The sequence below is a fragment of the Etheostoma cragini genome, chromosome 12 (assembly GCF_013103735.1).
Source record: "Etheostoma cragini isolate CJK2018 chromosome 12, CSU_Ecrag_1.0, whole genome shotgun sequence".
Classification (NCBI taxonomy): Eukaryota; Metazoa; Chordata; class Actinopteri; order Perciformes; family Percidae; genus Etheostoma; species Etheostoma cragini.
In genome coordinates, this window is record NC_048418.1 from 17,265,891 (window position 1) to 17,288,390 (window position 22,500).

A 22,500-nucleotide genomic window follows, 5' to 3' on the forward strand; every position below is an offset into this window, starting at 1 on the left:
CACACACACACACACACAAATGAAGGGCCTGTCCCAGGTATTGATGGCCCCAGGGGTAGGTGAGTTGGGGACTGATGGTCAGGATGATGTACAGTTGAGGTGAACCCACTCTAGTTGGGGCTTTCTTCTCCACACACTTGTTTGCTGTAAAATAAAAGAGGTCATATGAACCACTAATTAAATGCAGTGAACAGCTTTCTTGTAAAAAGTTAACATCTGCTGGTACTGTTAAAAGACAGATGTAGATATTTTTTTTCTCTCCGGATAACAAGTTTGAAAATGTGTCGTGTTGCAAACTCATTATGTACCCGACTTGAATGCACTGAATTGCATGACCTCGAGGTCTTGTTATGAGGTTGGGAGGACAGTCACACTCACTCATATTCTTGTATTGCAATCACATACATCATTTATCAGAACATGTTGTGAGCCCTGCAAAGCAAGCATTTTCAGTTTCTGAATGTGTATTTAGCCACACATGTGAAACTGAGCACCAATTCACTTGTGACAAAATGTGTAATTTGTTTCTTTTGTCGGGCTGAGAATAGACAGAATAACATCCAGCATCTGAGTTGATGTCAGATTTTAATGGAGCTTGTCTCAAAATCTCTGCCATTGTAAAAACAAAACACATTACGGTTCAGCTGTGCTGTTTCATTATTCACAGTAAACCTTAGCTAAAAATATAAACACATTAGTTACAAATATATACTTTCTATCTCTGTCTGGAGAACAAACTTTACCTCTCCAGCGTTTCTATGGCAAAAGCCACAACCCAAGTCTTGTATATGCTAATGGAGTCATCCGACTCTGACAACTGCTTTTGCACAAAATTAAAAGAGCTGCAGGACATTAGACAGACTGCAGAGTCCTCGCATGCACTTTTCCTCAGACCTGCTTTTTTCCTGGCATCGTTTGAGGCCGAGAGTCTCTCTTCCATGAGCTAATCCTCACCTGCTCCCCTGAAGTGTGAGCATCAAGCAGCACCCTGGCAAGTTCCCAGATGTCATAGCCTCAAAGTTAGAGGTGGTTTCAGGGTTATTGCACTGGTGGAAAAGAAACTCTTAGAAACATTAGATCAGTTTCCTTTAGGTTTAGAAAACTCGCTGGAATCATTTTTGGTGAACCTATTGCCTGCAAAACTCGAATATCAGTGGAATCAAGTCAAAAGTGCACAGTTGCTTCATACCAAATAAAGAAACCATCGGCATGTCAGTGTACATTACAAAAGGGACTTTAAAAGGGTTTTCAAATTATGCAAAAATCAATTTTTTTCTGTACTAGATACAGTGATATTAAGAGAAAGTAAGAGCATTCTCATTGATTTTCTGTCATGGCACTGCCATTGTAAAGGCCTTTCCATCAATTAGCCATGTTGGGGATTATGTGGTACCACAGATAACTCATTACAAACTGTCCATCATAGTTGTGTTGATATCCAACAGCTGTTAGAGTTAAATTAAGGGCTGAGGTGTTTCTAGTGCTGTAAGTTTAATTTTTTTTAGCAGGCAATCCGGAGGCTTGATTGTGCCAAATGAACAATATGTTAAAAAAAAAAGGTTAACTATAAATTGACTATTTAATATATTTAAATAGATTCACTTCATGAAGTAATTAAATTCATTTTGGATTTGAAGTATGTAAATCAATTCATTCTTTAGGACTTTAATCTGACATAAAAAGAAAGAACAGTCTCACCAGTGAATATTTTGAAATGCTTTAAGCAATTGAAGGTCTGTAATTGTTCGTCTGTTACTCTCCAACCTCCACTGCCAACTTGTCTTTAATTAATTAAACACTGTACATTTTATGTCTTTGAAACGGGTTTGTGAAACATTTTAAACTGCTTGACATGAAGAGCTGCGAGATTCACAATTCTAAGAATGCTGTTCTGACATATTCTTGGTGGGGATGGGGCTGCTGCTTGTCCGATGGTTTTTGTGTACGCGTGTGTATATGTATATGTGTGTGTGTATGTGTGTGTGTGTGTGCGTGTTTCAGAGCCGCAGCTGAAAGGCATCGTGACACGGCTGTTCAGCCAGCAGGGCTTCTACCTCCAGATGCAGCCGGATGGAACCATCGACGGCAGCAAGGATGAGAACAGCGACAACAGTGAGTGGAGCGTAATGGAAACTATAGCTTCCAGCATAAAACATTAGATCGCAATGAGTCACTTTTATAAGCACAGCTTATAAAATGTGGTTATATATTATATAACCACATTTTATAAGCTGTGCTTTTATCATTTTGAATTCTTGCATAAACAATGCTAGCCTAAAGCACTTCAATTTTTTATCAAATGCCTTGGTTTAATTGGATTACCAGCTTTCAAAAAGGAAAATATTCACCAAACAAGGGAAAAGCCCTCTTTTCTGCATCTGGTTATGTAATAGTATATGCATGAGATAAAATGTGTCAAAAACTACGCAAAGGGTTTATGAATTATTATCGAATTATCAAGTTATCGAGAATATTCAAATACAAACCATTTATACTGGGTACACTGCATGATTGTTAAATGCCAGATTGTTTAAAATGAAGCGTGTGCGATTATCACAGCAGAAATTCCTTCCTGGAAAAACCCGCTGCCTGAAACTATTGTATCCCCACAGCTTCACTTCTAGTCACAAAAATCCATCCCTATGCCACTTCTTTGCTATATTTCACCAGCAATTGACTATCCATAGTGGACTACCAGTGAATAAATAGTCTCTAGGGAATAGGCCCCTGAAGCTATCACGCCCCCTTCCGCTCTCACAGGAACAGCCAAATGGAAAACCAGCAGATTATGTAGAGAGTCTTCTTTATAAAACATATAGGCTTTTGTAACTGTTTCCTATGGGAAGCAAAGGATCAAGAAAGAGATACCTCTCAGCGGAGAATGGTCAATTGTCAAAGTGATAATGACAACACTCCCAATCTGGAGTGAATTGGAGTGAAGCCACAAAGGAAAGCAATAATGACCCTTATTCTCTCAAACATCCTGCCAATCTTAAAAAGGAAGCCAGAGCCAAAGCTGCTCGACGGTAGCAGTTATGCGGCGAAAAGAACGGCCTCTGCCCGTCACTCATCGTTTTAAAGGAGATAAATCTTCAGTACGTATGGTGTATAGAAAGGGTCTTTGGAACAAAAAGGATTACTGTGCACAAAAAACTAAAATGCTGTAATGCATTTCCTCTGTGCACCTTTAACACTTTTTTAGAGCCTCCATAGTGTTGTGAAGGTTTTGGCTGTCAAGGTGTTTGTTGTATGAGAGGGTTTCCCCACCTTTAGGTAATCTTGTTAAGCAGTGCTGCTGGCCCATGGACGGAGGAATGCAGTGAATAATTCAGCCAGAGGAAACTAAAAATACTACCTTCTCCGTATGTACCCAATAAATAATTCTCTATATGAGATGCCTCCGGTTCAGAGACGGTCCGAAGGAAGACACAAAAAAGAGAGCAGGAGATGCAGCGAGAGGAATGTGACATGTTTTGAGTAAACAAGGAGGAGACCGAAAGAATCAAGAAAAAAAGACTTGGTATTCAGGTCTTGCGCTGAACTATTGATTGCCCGGCTGGATTATCAGAATAATAGATTACCCCCACTCTTGAACCAATACCACCCTCTGACCTGCAGCATCTTCAGCAGCGGCAGATGGAATACAGTAATTTATTTTCTGGGGGAGGTTGAGTGAAACCGATGTGATTGAGGAGCATGACAGCGTCTGCATACTAGGTGCGACCTGAGCCCCAAGTGTGTTTCAATTCCATTTTTTTTATTGTTTGCTATATTTCTGTGGCGAGAGAAGGGCACAACTGAATAGCAAGTAGATTTAGCTGGAGAAATGCATTAAAAAAAATGGAATTCTGCTTTATCAATACATTTTCACTAATAGAATAGATTACTGCAGTATGTAAAACTGCTTCAGTGGTAAGAGTGACAGGCAAGCAGAGCTACAGTTAACTTACTGCAAGGGCTTTGGAACACCATTCAATTAATTAACCCCCAAATTTGAGCAGTTTTTAATTTAATTGTCATCAGTTGATTGCCTGCGGTAATTACCTCCACACACTGCAGCTCAAGAAATATACTGCTAGCTATGAGAAACCTGCCATATCTGCCTCTGATGCTCTTGGTAGATGGAAGGGATGAACCAAGAATCTTTCTTTTAGCTGAAGACCCAGTCTCTAATTTTGAGCACTTGAGAGCTTTAGCATGAAGGGGTGTCACCAAAATATAAAAGACACAAACAAAGAAGGTATACAAGAGCGTAGACTGACACACCTGTAGTGTATGTACAAGCTCCCCCATCTTTGGATTTGCACTTCTCTCTGGACATGGAGACATGCCCTTGGCACATGCAGTTTGGCTGAGTGTCTTCTCTAAAGTTTTCCAGCAGGGCTTATTTCCTGCTGCGCCAGTATTCCTCACACCAAATGCACTTCCGTTAGTCTACCTGCAGGATTCGCTTGTGGTCGGTACCTGCTCCACCGGAAGACTTGCCATTTCAAAGTATTTAACTTTATTAGGTAGTTGAAGCCATTTTTTCTGGCCCTTTGAGGATAGAAGATCCTTAGAAATCTCTTAACACTTTCAATACACTATCCCAGCTGCTCTCTTTTCTCCACGAGAGATGGAAATCAAGTTATTAAGGAAGAGGAATGGCCCTTAGTATGGTACTCAAACAGTATTTTTGGATGGAATCCATCAACCACTGGAGCTGCAAAGAGAAAGGTCGGACACGTAGAAGGTAGCTAAATGACAGCTCCTGTCAGTTGTGCAATCCTTTGGCCGGCAAACGAAACCGATGGCAGCAAATTATAATTATAGCAAAATAGTGAACTAGTGTGCCATATTTGATGCCTCTTTTACTTGCACTTTTCAAGCCAAGCTATTACAGTAAGTCTTTTGAGGGCCCTATTGCAAGTACTGTACGACTGCTGAGTAGGTTTTGATAGATGCTCTGGGGTGGAACATTCCTGGGTTTTGGTGATACGTGACAGAAATGTGGACGGTGGCTCTGAGAGACATTGCCAGTCATCGGAGCGACAAAGACAGCAGCCATGAAAGGCAAATGGATTCAAGAGCGAGGGAACAGACAGAGGTTAAGGTGACTGTTATGACAGAAAAGAGATTGAGAAGGCTGAGAAAACAAAATTTAAGTTGCTAATGGACTCACATTCTGCCAGAGTACCCCGAGCATCCAGCCCCTCAAGGGCATGCATAGCTGCCGGGATGGCCAGTGTGTATCACCTGTACCAGTGGCCTCAGGGCAGAGTTAAAACCATTGGCAGGCACGTCAATATTTATCGAGTGAAACTGAATCTGCTCGGAGGACGGACCCTTGTTGGCACGTCTCCTCTCGCCCCTGCCAGCTTTATCTGATAGTCCCCATCGCCACCCGCAGAACAATCATCCAACAACACAGTGTCCTCACACCTCCATCACACCAAAGCCTATGAAAGTCACAGGCTCAGATTCAATTAAAAGCTTACCTTCATAGATAAGAAGATCATTAAAGTCTCTTCGATGATCATATAATTATAATGTGGCGTCATCTGCATGGTGCAATTCTACATTAAAAGGCCCTGAAAATAAGTAATCAGTTTGGGATATTTCACACAAGAGATTTGTATCTGCACTTTTATCAGTGCTTGTGCCACTGCTTTAAAGTGTGTGTGTGTGTGGGGGGGGGCTCAGTTGGAAAAAGGTGATGTTACAAACTACCGAGCACCAATCAGCATTCCTGGTCTAATAAATGATTAAACCATATATACATATAAGTGTTTTTGTCTGAACTTTAACTTTCAACTATTTCTGGTTGACCAGCAGTTACATACAAGAAACTACTTTCATTGAGCATAATTATGTGCTACCTCCATGTGTAATTTCAAGCAAATTATCCAATAGGCCATGTTGTCTAAATAAACTAGGAGTTTACCTATATTTTGGAGTACATTGTTGCTATTTTGACTACATTCATATTTGCATAGTGATTAAAGTAGTTAAATTACTATTGTAGCCAGTTATGTCGTTAACTAGTGAAACTACAATTTTGGGCCACAAAAGAAAAGGAATGATAGTTTCAAAATGTAAGTTTTTAATCATTTTTGTACCGGAAACCTTTCATTTTCTGATTTAATGTTACTGCTTTCCTGTCATAATGAGGTGCGTCGGTGTCCCCATTGTCCATGTGCTGCCCTGTTCACTTGACTGCTGACAAGTAGCCAAACAATAGAGACAGAAGCTGTCTGTCTAATAGAGTAAAGTAAAAACTCAATTGTCCTATTTTGTCCTCTCTTTTGTCTCTATCTCTTTGTATCTGCCTGTCCCCCTCCCTCCCAACCTCTGTCTTTCTGTTCTGCAGCCCTGTTTAATCTTATTCCTGTGGGTCTAAGAGTGGTGGCCATCCAGGGAGTGAAGAGTGGCTTCTACATTGCCATGAATGGCGAGGGCATGCTCTACAGCTCGGTAAGATACAGCCCCTCGCACCAGACTTCTGTTCAAAGCTTGGTCCCGACAAAACACCACGGTTGGAAGGTTTTCAGCTTCACCTTATTGAAACAGAGCAGCTCATATTGATACCGGCAGCAACAACTTGGTAGACTGCAGACAAAACTGCACCCGCAAAAGTAAATGACAGCAAAACGCACTAAAGACTGAGCTGCAATAGAAACTCTAAACTGCAAACACTTATTTTTTGGATTAAAGGCATTCACATTTTGAAAGATTTTGGTAATCCTGTTAATATCCTAAATCTCTGAAATATAAAAAAAATTGCACTGTGAAGTGCTCTGTTTCATTTAATTTTTTGACATTAGCCAAAAAAACTGCATGATTATAAAAGTCCTTGAAAGGTCCACTTGATTGAGGAAAAAAAACAGTTCTCACCACACCGTAAAACTCCTTTGGGTTGTAAAAAAAAACCTAATTTCAGTACTCAGTGGGGGAGTAAATATTGTGAAGATGGATAGTTTATTTGCAGTGTAGTATATGAGAAGCAAATAGGCAAGTGTGGGTAGCTGATGCCCAGGCGGGGGTGGACCCAGTCACGGATGTCAGCTGAAGAAAACTGAAAAGCTGAAGATGTAGCTGTTGCATTAAGGATGAAGACATGATTCTAGAGCATGTTTGTGGGAAATGGGGGAGGCAGAGGTAGGTATGGAGACAGGAAGATATCCCTAGTTGGTATGGTTATGCAACCGCCAGTCTCGTGGTTCCCAATCCAGTAGAACACAAGAGGATGGGGGCTGGGCTGCATTACCCACACAGCCTCTGCTGAGGTTTGACATTGTGGTAGCTGTCTGATCGCCAGACAGCTATGATGATGAATGACTGGAATTCAAAAAATGCCCATCAAACTTTTTCCTTTTTTCAAAAAACTCATAAAATCCTTGAAGGACACAGTGAAACCAATGTCTGCTATATCGCAAGTTATATTTATTGAAAAGAGAGCCGATTTACTGCAAGAAAGATCCAGGAGAACATTTTGAAATAGACGAGATAAATGGGGTATGCATGCTGCATGTAAAAGAACTAGTCTAGTAAATTCAGAGCCATTATTTTAGCCAAGCGGGCATTCTCGCTCAGCACAACTTGAGCACAAATAAGCACTCCCAAGTTCAGAGAAGGACATACATTAAATGCGCCGGCCTTTTATGACTCACCCTGGAAGACAGATTCATTCATAACTAAAGGCTCATGAACAAGTTCACAAATCACAGCCCTACTATGAGGCTTATAATATCCCTCCACCCACCTATTTACATCTCATTAAAGTTTATTTCTGCCAAGACAGCCGCCCCCCCACTCCAAAGAGACACATACACCTTTGATGAAATCATTTAAATCAGATTAAATAATTATTGTTAATTACAAGTCATTCAGGACCTCAGTGTCAAACTGCACCAGCACGATAAACATGACTATGTTTCTTTGTTATCACAATTTTGAACAGAGGAACATATTTTTGACCTATCACAGGGATAAGGGGGATGTTTGTCAGAAGGCAAAACATGTTTTACGGTAACAGTAGAAAGGCCATTTTAATGGAAGCCATGCAGTGATTGAACTCTCTTGCCATTTGGAGGCAGTTCAGATTCTCAGATGTGTAGCATGGGAAATTAGCATGCACGAATGCGGGCGGTGGGCTGGATCACAGGTAGGCTTAGAAGCCTTGAAGAGCCACAGAGTGCTCATAAAGAGGCTGAATTAACATGCAAAGCTTGAATAGCTTGTTTCTCTCTAACTCCCATTTAGCAATACAGATTATGTTTAAGAGGCATATTTCTGTTCTTTATTCACACTTTCATAAGAGCTCTTGTGGTGCAATCACAGCTACAAAATAGGTCCTTCACTTTCATCTTCTCATACTAACTTACATATTTTCCTTTACTATTATTTGCCGGAGCCTTTACACCCCCCCCCCCCCCCCCCCCCCCCCCCCCCCCCCCCCCCCCCCCCCCCCCCCCCCTCCACTTATTAGCTCTTTAAGGCATCCATTGAACTTGTTTGCCTCTCCAACCTAAACTTTTACACTGCTTGTTTGTCGTTGTCTTGTTTTCCCAACATCTGAGAGTCGAGATGCATGGCTCTCTCTCCCTCTGCCCCCCCAGGAGATCATTACTGAGGGATACCCTCCTACCCGTCTAACACTCCCTTGTTTTTCTTCTTCTCTCCCTGCTGCTTTGCACTGCATCTTGTTAGTGAGCGAATGTGACAAGCTTTGTCTTCTGTGTGAGATGACTGAGAGGCGGTTGTGTTGCAACTTTGAGAAGCCTTAGTCTTTCATCTGGGTTTTTAGGCATCTAGCCAGTCCGTTTGCCGTCACTGTTGATCATTTAAGTTACGTAGGGGCTGGTGACTGGTTGGCTTTTCTTGCCTGGAGTGCAGAGCTCACGGTTGAGGCAGTTGCTGATTGGAAGATGATTCAGCCATGGGTTAGCAGGGTGATAATGCTTGTGTGGAGTGTTTTGCGATGAAGTGCGTGGGGGCTGAGCATCTACAATAAAGAGCTCTCTTCCATTATTTATAACACTTCTCAATATGACCTAGTTTACTGCACAGCAGTAACCACTCTTCTCTATCTGTGCTATCCATATAAGACGAATATCTGTCAATAGCTGCACACAATGCACTCACACATCTTGATCTTTTTCTGTCTTAAACAAAAATGGTTAGGAGGATTTCGAAGCGTTAAATTTAAAGTCTGTGTTTCCCATTTCCAAAGCCTTAACAGTTTAATAACTGTTTGGCATTTTTGGCTATTAGCTTGACAAAATCCAATCCAATCCACTTCATTTCTATAGCCCATTTTACAAACACAAAGTTACCAAAGTGCTGCACAGAAAACTCAAACATACAAAAACAATTAATATGCAATATACAAAAGACCTCAACAACTAATTATTATAAGAATTTGGGGGGTTAATCTTCTGTAAATCTAGTGTACATGCACATTATAAAGTTGCATGCACGTGTCGATAGTGCTAACTAATGACTAGTAATAAATAAGTGCCCTCTCGAGGTAAAGAAAGTAAAGAGGACCAGGATGTTAGACAATCGGAGCATTAGTATGTTTGTGATTTGATTTGAGCCATTAACCAATAATGTTCTTTTCCGAAGGATGTTAAAGGGACAACAGGAAAGGACATTGTTTGAAAGTGATTGACTTTCAGAGTAGGCAAAGAGAAAGAGAGCAACAAGAGAGGGACAGAAACATAGAGAACAAGTTTTCAGTTAAAATAAAGTCTAGACAATGCCTGACCTGAATCTCTCCCAGAATAACAATGAGCTCCCTGGGAGTTCCATGGCAGACCTGGGATTCTCACGGAGGCCAAATCTCTCAGATACACAAGTGGCTCAGGCCCATATTTAAATGTCATTCCCCCCCCCCCATATCTTCGGCATCTTTACCAGAATCAAAAGGACGCCTGTCGGCTGTAGCAGGGCTCCTTAATGCCGAGCCAGGGAGCTCAGATGGAGCCAGTCGTCTGATTTGGATGCAGGACGCGTTCATCCCAGTTCTGTTGCCAGCCCCATTTCATATCCATTACATCTTGCTTTCTTTTTGTTTCATTTTACACTTCCTGCACCCACACCCCTCCTTCCACAAGCTCCCAACACCTTGCTTGTATCTGTTGGAATGTACGGCATTATCTGGTAGCGCAGGTCTAGGAAACAATTAACGATTTCCCTAAAAAAGGTGTTGGCCTCTCTTTTCTCATCCTGTTTCACCTGTCCGTCTTTTTTTCGTGTTTTATGACTTGCATTAACTTCTAATTTGCATTTCTGCTCTGTGCATTCAGCACACCCGCCAATTACATCACACAGTGGTGGAAGAAGTACTCAGATTATTTAAGTAAAAGTAGTAATACCACAGTGAAGAAATACTTTGCTACAATGTAAAGTTATGCATTCAAAATATGTATAGTATAGTACTCATTACGCAGAGTGGCCCATTTCAGAATTAATGTATCATTGAATTATTATTGCTGCATTAATATATTTTATTGTTATAGCTGGTAAAGACGGAGCTACATATTTATATATAATGCCAGGAAGTTTGTCAGTTTCCCCAAGGGATTCATACAGTCTTACCTTCATACATAATTTATTTGATTGTATTTTGTACTGTTAATATGAATCTGTGAAGTAACTAAATGTCTCAAATAAGTAGAGGAGTAAAATGTACAATACAATATACCTTTTGAAATGTAGAGAAGTATAGGCCTAACTAACCTAAAAAGTGGCATAAAATGGAAATACACAAGTACCTCAACATTTTAATTAAGTACAGTACATGAGAGTAAATGTAATTAGTTACTTTCCACCACTGAGGTGCTTGTAGAGGAGGAGATTCAACTAGTAGAAGTTGTTATAAATTCAGCGTGCAGTCTTTGGTAAAATTGATGTCAAATTTTGTGTGGTAAAGCATTTACGTTCTGTCCTAACTTTATTGCAGTTGTTCACTGGGTCTCAGGTGGACCTCGGTTTGTTCATCATTAGCTCGCTAATGATAGCAAGTGTACCGTCTCACAGGACCAGTTTAAAACATCGTTTGCCTTTCTCCTTCAGTTCCCCACAGAATATAAATAAAAGTCCTTGTAAATAGTTTACAATCAATAAGCACGGCTTGTTAGCGCTGAAATGCAGCACATCTTTTTATTTATTTATTTTTTTAATTCTTGTTTCCCGCGGTGACAACTTTGGTTGATTATGTATTCCTGGCAGAGGAAGCGACAGTGCAAACCTGTTGGTGTGCATTTTAAATGTGCAACAGCATGCATGTCGCATTGAGTATGTGTGCACATGTGGCCATTTGCCAGTGTGCTTTTCCTTCCCTGTGTGGTTCTTTGCTTAACACATGTCCATTAAGGAGATCCCATTAATCACGAGAGACTCTCACCCGTTGCTTCACCTCATATTTTCGACTTAGTCATCCACAAATAAGGTGCTCTGTCAAAGACTTCAAAGTCACTTACATTCCCCTTTCATTCCCGAGCCACAGCCAGGGTGCTTTCTAAACTGCTCCTAGCCTTTTCATAGACAGTAACAGAGTGTTGTCCTTGTGGATGAACTGAAGGAGAATTCTACTGTGTGTCAGCAAAGCAAAGTGACTGATTGGGAAGGGTAGGATATTAGAGCGCACTGATGTGTTTGTGTGGGTGGGTGGTTTTTTGTATGCATGCTTGTGTGCTTGGCCTGATTTTGGCTCCAAAACGATGAAGGGACAAATCCTGCTGGTGTGTACTGTATCACTGTCTGCCCCCTACCCACTCAAACACATATGTTCCCAGATAAACACACACACACAGCCAGACAGGCACAATGTGACCCCCAGTGCCCCAATACCGACAGAGACCTCTGCTGTTTGACATTGTGTCCACGGGCGCAGATAAAGTCAGCCGCCAGCCCTATAAGGAGCTTGTCCTGCCTCCTGTGGACCAGCTATACGTTTCCATACAGCCAACTTCACCTTCCCAGATTCATTTGCACAACCTGCTATACACTGCTGTGTCTTATAAATGAGAGGTCACACACAGTGTGACTCAATTAGCCAAAGTGTAGAGCCATGCGAGCAAAGATACAGACATGCATACTCTTAACAGCATTGATTTTGATAAGGAGTTTAAAGCTGCAATGATCATTATTGTTACATGAATTGAATTCAATTTTATTTATAGTACTAATTCATAACAAGAGTTCTCGAGACACTTTACAGATAGGAGGACTAGACCACACTCCAGAATTTACAAGGACCCAACAGTTCTAGTAGTCTCCTCCAGAGCAAGCAACAGTGCAACAGTGGCGAGGAAAAACGTCCTTTTAGGCAGAAACCTCGGACAGACCCAGGCTCTTGGTAGGCGGTGTCTGACGGGCCGGTTGAAGTTAGAATGAAGAGTGGCAATAACAAAAATAGAAAAATTGTAGTTTGTAGCAGTTCTTTGTAGTAGTTCATGGCATAGCAGGGCACTGTGGGCATTGGTCAAATTATGTATAATGGGAATTGCTTTCAGGGAAAAACCCACAGAATTGCCACCTGATTTCCATTTCACTTGACTCCACTTAGCTTATTAGCATCTTTCAACAAATTTTTATAGTTTTAGCCCAAAACTGTGTTAATTCACTCTCAAAGTTCTCTTCAACCCCGTTTCCAGTTGTAAAAAGGCAGCTGTTTAACAAAAAAGCTCTGACAGACCAACTGTACACTACCTGGCCAGCACTGAACAAAGTTAGCGGCCACCTGGAGCTTTGCCATAACTAACTAATAACTTAACTCTATAAAGTGGTAATATGTCAATATTTTGTCTACAGCCCCCACGTGGCCTCAGAAATCTATGTGTTAAACATATCACACATAATCCAACTCAATCCATTTTCATAGGTACCTTTACCACAAAAGAAAGTAATAACTGAAAATGTTTTTCTTTCTATGAAAAGCAGCACATGCTAAATTCCCCCTCTCACACACACGCCCACACACACGCCCACACACACGCCCACACACACGCCCACACACACACACACACACACACACACACACACACACACACACACACACACACACACACACACACACACACACACACACACACACACACACACACACACACACACACACACACACACACACACGCCACCTTATCTTTTTTTAATTCTTTTTTTTTTTTTAACACCTCTGACTTGCCCGCCCTTCAAACTGACTGCTGTTAGTTTTTTATTTAGCCTCTTGCCACGAGGAAGCATTCAGATGAGTAATGATGACCTTACACCATCCTGTCAGCACACCTTAATTAGCTCACCCGCTTTAATAAGTTTTAGAACTGGGTGATATGGAAAAGAATCTAATATATTGTTGACCAAATAACTCAATATTAATATTTTGGCAATATTGTAGGGTTGACAATTGGGGCTTAAAAGATATTTACACAATGAGATTTTAGATAATTAATCATTGTTTATATAATAACTAAATGGGTAAAAGCAAATAAAAGAAAAGAGGGAATAGCCTGCAATGTTAAAAAAAGAAGGTACATCACTGCAATCCAGCCATTAAAACCAGAGACAGATAACTATGACATTGACTAATGATATTAACTATGACACAATAGCCAAAATCTAAGATGACATTCAGTCTCATATTACGATATCAATATATTGCCCAACCCTAATAAGTATAGATTTAGCTTGAAAAAGTAAAGACACCGATTTTCCTGCATGTTTAAAAAGTTCAGTAGCACCATTAGCTTCATAAAAATCACGTTTTGTTTTTTTACTTTTTGAATTTCTCCTTTAGTTGCTGCGTTGATCATTTAAAAAAATATATATTTATTGAAGGAATCGTTTAAACATTGGTTATACAGGGTAACAAGTAAATGGTAAAGTGTCTTCCCTCAGGGTTTTCTGAACGTTTACCGCTACCCCAACCCCCATCCAGCAGAAGATAAAACAAAAAACATTTAGAATAAAATAAATGAATAAATAACTAAGAATAATAATAAGAATAAAAACGCCAGCAGAGAAAAAAAAGGAAATAGTGACAGTCAACAAACAGAGAAAAAGGAAAGAGAGAAGCTACATACTCATGTGCAAGGGGTGTCGCCCTGGCCTTTATTTGACTCATACACCTCCGACCACTTTTTCAACAGAGGATGCCCTATTTTGTGGAAAGTTCTTTAAGTCAGACAGCTTATAGCGGAGTCTTTGCATGTGTAGTACATTCCCTAACTCTTTAAGCCACTGCTAAACAGGGGGGGGGGGGGGGGGGGGGGGGGGGGGGGGGGGGGGGGGGGGGGGGGGCTGTCTCAGATTTCCACTGTTGCAAAATGATGAGCCTGGCCAACAAAGTGCATAGGGACATTTCTTGCCCTTTATAGTTTGTACAGCTGGGATTAGACACCAATGAACCAAAGATGGCAGATGGGTCAAAGGCAATAGTTTTGTGAAAGGCCTTTGATAGGTAGTCAAATATGATAAACCAGAAAAGACTAAATTTAGGAAAAAAACAAAACCGATGAGTGAGGGTGGGGTTCACATTTAATCACATTTGGGAGAGACGCTAGTGAGAGTCTCGATATAATGCAGAATCTGGAGGAACCTGAAAATGTGTCTGGATGGTAAGTCATGTGGCTGTTGGAGATGTTGAAACAACGTTAGGTTACCTTCAAGGTATAGGTCCTGTATGACAAGAATATGTTTGGCTTTCCAGGTGGAAAAGGCTGGATCTATCAAAGCAGGGGAGAAAGCATGACTGTGACAGATTGGACTGTCTATGTATATAAAAGGCCAGTTGAGAAAGGATTGAATTTGTTTCCAAATTTTGAAGGAGCGGAGAATAATTGGATTTTTCTATAAAAGATATATTTTTGCTGGGTTTATAAGGAGTGCTGGGGGAGGTGGTACCACATGATCTGAAGCCAAGAGGGTACATCTATCTGAAGTGGGCCGTCGGCGAATACTTACGCCACTGAAGTATTGCGTTCAGATTAGCAGCCCAGCAATAAAACTTAAAGTTTGGTAAACCCAAGCCTGCCTTTGTTCTACACTACACTAGGCAGGTGGTTTTTGGATATTCTGGTACTGTTCCATATAAAGACGAGGATATGATAGAGTCCAAATTTTTGAAGTAATAGCTGGGAATAAAGACAAGGATACTCTAGAAAATGTATAAGAATCTAGGAAGGACCACAATTTTTATGGCGTTGATGTGACAGACCATAGAGATGGGAAATGTATTCCAAAATCGGATTTTCAGTTCAGTTGTTGTATTTTTGATTGCCAGTTAGTGTTGAGACGTTTTCCATACTCTAGTGTCACAAAGATGCCCAACGTTTTGAATGTGTCTCTTACTATTTGAATGAAGCAGTGCACAGGGAACTAAGGTCGATCAACTTGGATATGGGCATTAGCTCGCTCCTTCCCCAATTGATCTTGTAGCCAGAAAAACTGCCAAAAGGTGTAGATAAGCTGCAATAACGCTGGAATGGATGTTTTTGGGGTGTGACAGAAATAGTGTGATGTTGTCCGCAAAAAGGGATATCTTGTTCTCTATAGCATGAAGTTTAATTGTGGTTAATCTCCTGGCTCAATCTAATTTGACTAGCTAGAGATTTAATGGCTAGGTTGACTAGACAAGGAGAACACGAGCATCCCTGGCGGGCACCCCTGTGAGGACGGACGTGTTGGTAGATGTCACTGTTAGTAAGTATTGAGGCTTGAGGGTGTGCATAAATTATTTCTATCCAATTAATGAAGTCTGTACCAAAATATTTCAAGGAAGTCAGCATGTACGTCTAATGCAATTACCACAGACTCCTCCTTGTGTTTCTGGTATATAATGTTAAAAAGATGATGTTGGTTGAAGTATATACGTCTACCCGGGACAAAGCTGTACTGGTCGGGGTGTGTCAAATTGGCTATGTATTTATAGAGTCTGTTGGCCAACACTTTGCTGAGTATTTTAGTTTCCATCTGGAGGAGAGATATTGGACGATAGCATGACATTTCCAAAGGATCCTTGTCGTTTAAGGATCAGGGCAAGGTTAGCACTAAACAGTGAAGGAGGAAGCCCCAATGTTTCCTTGGAATGAGTGAACATGCGCAGTAGCAATGGGGCAAAATTAGATGAATATCTCTTATAGAGTTCAATGGTGAACCAATCAGGGCCGGGGGCTTTATTATTAAGAAATGTTTGGATTTCCAAGGTTAAGCAGCATCTATCGCTTTAGCCGCTGCTAATTTGGTAAGTTGGCTGTTCTTCAGAAAATGTTTCATTTTCTGGGAATCAGCAGATTTTATTTTAAATTGGTACATGTCCTTATAGAATGAAGCAAATGCTTTGTTTATCTTATCTGGTTGTGTTGTGATTTGACCTCGAGGGTCTTTTATTTTATGAATGACGCATGTAACCTGTATGTGTCGCAGCTGTCTTGCAAGGAGTCTATGGGGTTTGTCACCCAGGTCAAAGTAACTTTGTTGTGTTTTAGCAAGCAACAAGCCAACTCTTTTGGAAAAGGATGGCGTTATATATTTATATTTTATGTTGGTAATTGTTTCAAGGGTGGCATCAGTGGGGTTATGTTTATTGGAATCTTCTTGAAGAGAAAGCTCATGTTCTATATTTTTAAGTCTACTGCCTTCCGTTCTCCTTTTACTGGAAACATAGGCTATGGGATGTCCCCTGATGACCGCCTTTAGCGCATCCCATAGGCTAGAGTCATTGACATCGCCCGTATCATTGTCTGTGATAAAGTGAGAAACCTGTTCTTATAGGAAGTTAGTGAACTTCTCATCAGACAATAGCATGGGGTCAAGGCGCCACTGTTTACATCCTGGGCTGGGGCACAGCTATGACCGTCTGAAAAGCTTAATCTACAGGTCAGGTTGTGGACGGCGATATGAGGACACAAACCTTTGAGCCTCCTGCGGGGAGAAAAGACGTTTCTTGCTTTTGTTTTTAAGTGTGACAAACAGCTTAGCAGGGAAGTGTAGAGCAGGTTTGAGACAGAGGTTGTAGAGCTCTTTCATGACGTCTCAATAGTCAGACCGCTGGTTTAACACATCAGTGATGTAATCCTCGAAGATGTGAACTGGGTCGCCACAATACCGGTGTCTACCCCTCATCTTGCGGGATTCGCGTGTCACCAGGTCTTGAGTTTGGAACCTGTGGAAGCCGATGACCACCGAGCAGGGTTTCTTGCCCGGACCTCGCTTGTAAGTAAGGGCCCAATGGGCAGGATCTAACTCTGGTGTTGACGTAAGAACTTGTTCACCAAAAACTTCCAACAAGAGACCGGCGAATAAGTCTGTGGGAGAGGAGCCCTCGACAGACTCAGGCAGGCCGAGGGTACTAATGTTATGCCTTCTGCTCCGTCCCTCCAGTTCCAGAACCTTTGCCTGTAGCTTGGCCTCCCCTTTGGCTAGCACTGAACAGCTTGACTTTAAGGCCCCAATTCTCTCACTGACTGCAGTGGCATTGGACTCGAGGAGTAGAACTTATCTTTCCTGGTCTTCAACTTTAGACTGAATTGTATCCAGTTTCGACTCAAGGGTTGAAAACGCAGATTTGAAGTCGGACGAAAGGGCTTCTCTGTGCTCCGAGCGGCTAGCAGTCGTGTCGACTTCAGCGGCAGTTTCATCCTTTTTAGTGTCTCTGTTGGGTCTTGTGGCCTTCTTCTCGTTGGGATCGATCGTCAGGGGGTTAACGATTGTTGGTGTTTATTCGTAAGGTTGTAAAAAGGGAGCCAAGTCCTCGGAATTTATATAGTAGATGGGAGCATGAAGTAAGCTTGGTTACTCCATGCTCATGCAGACCGGAACTCTGCTGCTTTGATAATTAAGCAGAGATAGATAACAATCTTCCACTGTTCACCACTATTGTAATATGAATCATTACTTAGATTCCAAAGATATGTGTGTGTGTGCGTTTCTGTGTTTCTGTGTATACACAGAATGTTTACTGACCTTGGCAATGTCCACATGCTAGTGATGAGGGCCAATATTGGCAGAGTGAAACTGACGCAGACTTCATGAAATTATCCGTCTGTGCCTGCTGGTTATGTCTGCATGTGATATTTATGTGCATACAAAAATGTATTTGTTGTGTGCTTGCACTGAATCATATGTACAGTACATACTGTTTGCATTCTTAGATGCAGGAGCCCACATGCACATACTGTGTCTACATCCTTCAGTCTCTTATCTTGCAGGAGATGTTCACACCAGAGTGCAAGTTCAAGGAGTCCGTTTTCGAGAACTACTACGTGATCTACTCGTCCACTGTGTACCGGCAACAGGAGTCGGGCCGGGCCTGGTTCCTTGGCCTCACCAAGGAGGGACAAGTCATGAAGGGCAACCGGGTCAAAAAGACTAAACCCTCGTCACACTTTGTGCCCAGGCCCATCGAAGGTATGAGAAAGCTTGTTGTTTGGAACAGCATTGAAATGACCTTTTTAATGTTTGGTTTGTTCCTTTGTGTAGTTATAAATGTACATCACATTTACTTTAATTACTTTGGAAAACATTCCAAAAATGTCAGATTCCCCACCCCTTACATATCAACGTGGTATGAAAACTGCTTCCAATGATTTTAAAAACCATATGCATTCTAAGGCCCAGGACATTTGGAATATGTCTTATGTTAAGCATTGTTTTTATCAAACCAACCCCAACAATTAAGAAAATACGTGATAAAATACTTGGGTGAAGAAAATAATGGTTTAACTCTTGAATTTAAAAACCTTTTTCATAAAAAAAAAAAAAAAAAATGACGACCTAGTTTAAAATATATTTTAAGAAAGAGAGTTTGCTAAACGAATCATCTCGCAATGACACTTTTGTCCATTTACTGTGACGGATTACCTATCGGAAGCAGGTTTTAATGCCTTGTTAAGTTCCAGTATTTAAAATTAGTAGAACAGTAGTTGCTCTAAAGTTAGCAAAGAAAAAACTATTTATGCTTTTGGGTTGGCAGGGATTTTAACTATAAATAATTGATGGTCAGACTCAAAAAGAGAGTATTTATGAATATCACCTCTAACATGTTTCTAGTGAGAGCAGTGTTTGATACAGATCATGAAAACTTGTCAGGCAATTTGATGAAAAAGTGCTTACACAGTCCTGATTCTCTGCCTGGTAGAATTGTCCCTCCAGCCTCACACCTGACCTTGTCTCTGTCTGCACATCCATCTCTTCAATCTGCTATCCATTGTCCCCTTTCTGAGCTCCTCCACTCTTTTCCCTGTCCTCTCCTCTCCCTCCTTCTCCTTTCCTCTGTTTACATCTCCACTACAGTTTGTATGTACAGGGAGCCGTCAATGCATGAGATAGAGGACAAGCACCGCTCCAGGAAGAGCTCAGGGACCCCCACCATGAACGGAGGGAAAGCTGTCAATCAGGACTCCACATAGCAGCGGGGGGAGGGGCTTCCAACATGGGGAGTGGTCTCATCCTGACTCAAGGGGAGAGGCCATAGGAAAACTCATCGCCCCCACCCTAAATTACGCACCACCATCCCCTCTGAAAAAAAGGCGGCGTTGTGGCGATGAGGAGCCATTACTCTACACCCAAGACAACGAAAACAAAACTGAACTCTTGCCTGTGAAAATCTTTTAGATGAATTAATATGAAACCAGAGGAGAGATGGATGAAAAAAAAAAAAACATTTTCAATCAGGACTTGACCAACATTTTATGCAAAAGAGAAAAAGCTGTGATTAACAAAAGAATGGTGGTCTCTCTTCACGCAAAGACAAATAACTATCATTTTCAATTTATGCTGTGAAAAACAAGCTTTAATACATCTTTTCTAAATGCTACTGCACTCCCATATGCTTTGTGTTATTGTTGTCAGTAATAACTATAACATCATCATCATTACTAATCTGTTGAATCTTATCACAGTTCATATCACGGTCACTGGCTCTCTTTTGTTTTTAGGACTAGTTATTGGTTTTCCAATTTCTCGCTCATAGTTATCCTCATAGATCCTCAAGCACTGTCCCACTACCTGTTCTGTTGTGAAGGTAAGACTGAATGTATTTGATAGTTCTCCGTGTTGTACTACAGAAGAAACAGAGTGCTTAGGGTGGGATGTAATTTACTCAGGTGTGTACTGTAAGTGTGAATAAAAAGACAGATAGGGCTGTTTCAAGTACTCCAACATGAAGTCCCCTATATTGTTCTGCAATGACGGGACAAGACTGATTCAAGCAATATAACAGAAAACCATCTAGTACGTCTCTAAACAATAGCGATGCCAAGCTGACAACGCATCCCTGTGGTTGGTGCGTTTGTCACTAGAGAAGACTGACAATGAACGTTGTACAAGTAGGTAAAAGTTGGTGTCAAAGTAAAAGTGTTCCGATATCCATTTAACATAGTATTTAACATTTGCAAAGAATATTAGCTTATTAAGTGAAAAGATGTCCAAACTTGTCACAAATGGCAAAGAATAGTATTCTCTCCAAACCAACCAGCATCAGCACTATGAGCCATGGCCAAAAGAAATGGCCACTTCACATATACACCTCAAGAAACACAGACCCCTCTCTCTGCATTTAGCAAGGCAAAAGATATAACCATATAACAGTATTCATGCCTTTAAACTATATGGACAAAATACTTCTGCCGTTCTTTTCTGAGCAGGAGAAGAATGACAGATGTTTGGGCAGGGCCAGCAGAGGACATGTGTCGACTAGTTTTAAAGATTATTTCTGTTACTTCTATTGTGAAAACATTATAGATTTCTCAACACTGGTGGACAAGGTGCCTGACTGACTGTTTAATAACCTGCTGACCTGACTTGTCGATGTTTTCAATATATGGACACAATCATTAAGACTTTCTCATCACAATGGAAGCAGAATGTCTCATTGAGGAACCAGTTCGCCTGGATTTAGCTAGGTCTGGGGAGGATGACCCTTCATCCCGGTGAGAGTATCTCACCAAACTCATACAGTCTCCATTCAACCTGGTCTTGTGACCCATGAAATGAGCCATTTGCTGCATTGTGGAGGAAATCTTCTCTTTCATAAATCAACATGCTGACAGGGCTGTTTAAACAAGGTGAATTGACTGGTACACCGCATACACCGTGTAGGCTAAATAGCTCATTCCCAATCTCCAATTAGTTTGACTAACTCAGGAAGTCCTACAATTGTTCCGCGAATGGGGCCAGACATAAAATACTGGCCACTCGTTGTCCAGCACCCGTTGCACAAAGCTTGGCCACCGCTGTGGTGTTTAAGGAGATCGGGATGAAGTCGATGGTGTTGTTTTTTTAATAAAAAAAATTAAAGAAAGTTAGTGTACAGCTATTCCTAGCCAGGTAAGGAAGGTTGCAAAGGGGATTACAGGAGCCGAGATGAAGCATGAACATAGCATGAATAAGAGACGATGTAAGCTTGGTTCAATTTTGAGGCGAGAGATTGTCTTAAATTTGGGGAGAATATGTCCAAAACCTTTTTATGCAACGTTTTGATCAGTATTTCTCCTGTATCTGGTTGGAAATCATATGTTAAATTGATGGTATTTACAGTAAATAGCACACATTCGGTTGCAGTGAGCAAACTGCAGTGTTGTATTATCATGGATCTGGTGTAGTAATTGGGCCGGAGTTAATGGTGTAAGTTACCCGTGAGAGCTGAGGGTAGATTAGTTCATTTTCCACAGCACCTACAGCGTAACGGTGATACATACAGTATATCAGACGTGACACTTAAAGTCAAAAGGAAAGACCAGCATATAGAAGTATCTTTTTATAGAGGTTTATATTGGTGCAAATGGAATACATGTCGACTTAAAGCAATGCATGAAATCGGATGTACTCTGTGTCAACCGTTGACGGCAGAATGAGAGGATTTGAGAAAGGGATGAATAAATAAAGCAGGTAAAAATAACTGATGTGAGAAAAGAAAAGCACTTTTCGGGGGGGGGGGGGGGGGGGGGGGGGGGGGGGGGGTTATTGATGTAAAGGGTGAGCAAAGACGTTGGTTGTATGTGATATTAAGTATTATTTATTATGTTTATGTTTGCAGATGATTTCACTGCACTGGAACATGCTCATATATGCATTATGAATTGTGAGATAAAAAAATATGCATTGATAATACAAATCTGAATGAAGTTAGTGATTGTTTAAGAATAAAAACTATGTTATCAAAAACCTTTCACCTATACGCAGTGATTGATTCAATGTGTTGTTGGTCACTTTACAAGTGAAGCAGACAAAGTAAATCCATCAACTTGGGTTTTTTATGCGGTTCAAATTCAGAGAATAATCTGCTTCATCTATTAATTCGAAGGGGGTGATTTATCTTCTCACTAGCCCCTAATTCCAATGTGTCATTTTGGGATGGCGCGCCTTTGCCCTTAATTCTCCCGTTGTCATGGAAACAGACCCTCTGTGCCGTCTGCAAGGAGAATGAGGAGGAAGTGGAGAAAGATGATGGCTCCCCTGCTTTCAGGATTTGGCTTGTCTTCTTTTGCGTAACAGCAAAGTTAGAGTGTGGGGGTGGGG

At 41.1% G+C, this 22,500-nt stretch overlaps 1 protein-coding gene across 3 annotated transcripts in view; it reads left to right on the forward strand.

Annotated features, from left to right (window-relative positions):
- The window catches only part of fgf12a (fibroblast growth factor 12a), a 36,888-nt gene extending 16,399 nt beyond the window's left edge, over positions 1–20,489 (forward strand). For all 3 annotated transcript variants that reach the window (XM_034887871.1, XM_034887869.1, XM_034887870.1), the window contains 4 exons: positions 2,002–2,112; positions 6,350–6,453; positions 18,192–18,390; positions 19,276–20,489. In XM_034887871.1, the coding sequence (XP_034743762.1) occupies positions 2,002–2,112; positions 6,350–6,453; positions 18,192–18,390; positions 19,276–19,391 (530 nt within the window). In that variant the 3' untranslated portion in view covers positions 19,392–20,489. The remainder of the gene's footprint in view (positions 1–2,001; positions 2,113–6,349; positions 6,454–18,191; positions 18,391–19,275) is intronic.
- The last annotated feature ends 2,011 nt before the right edge of the window (positions 20,490–22,500 follow it).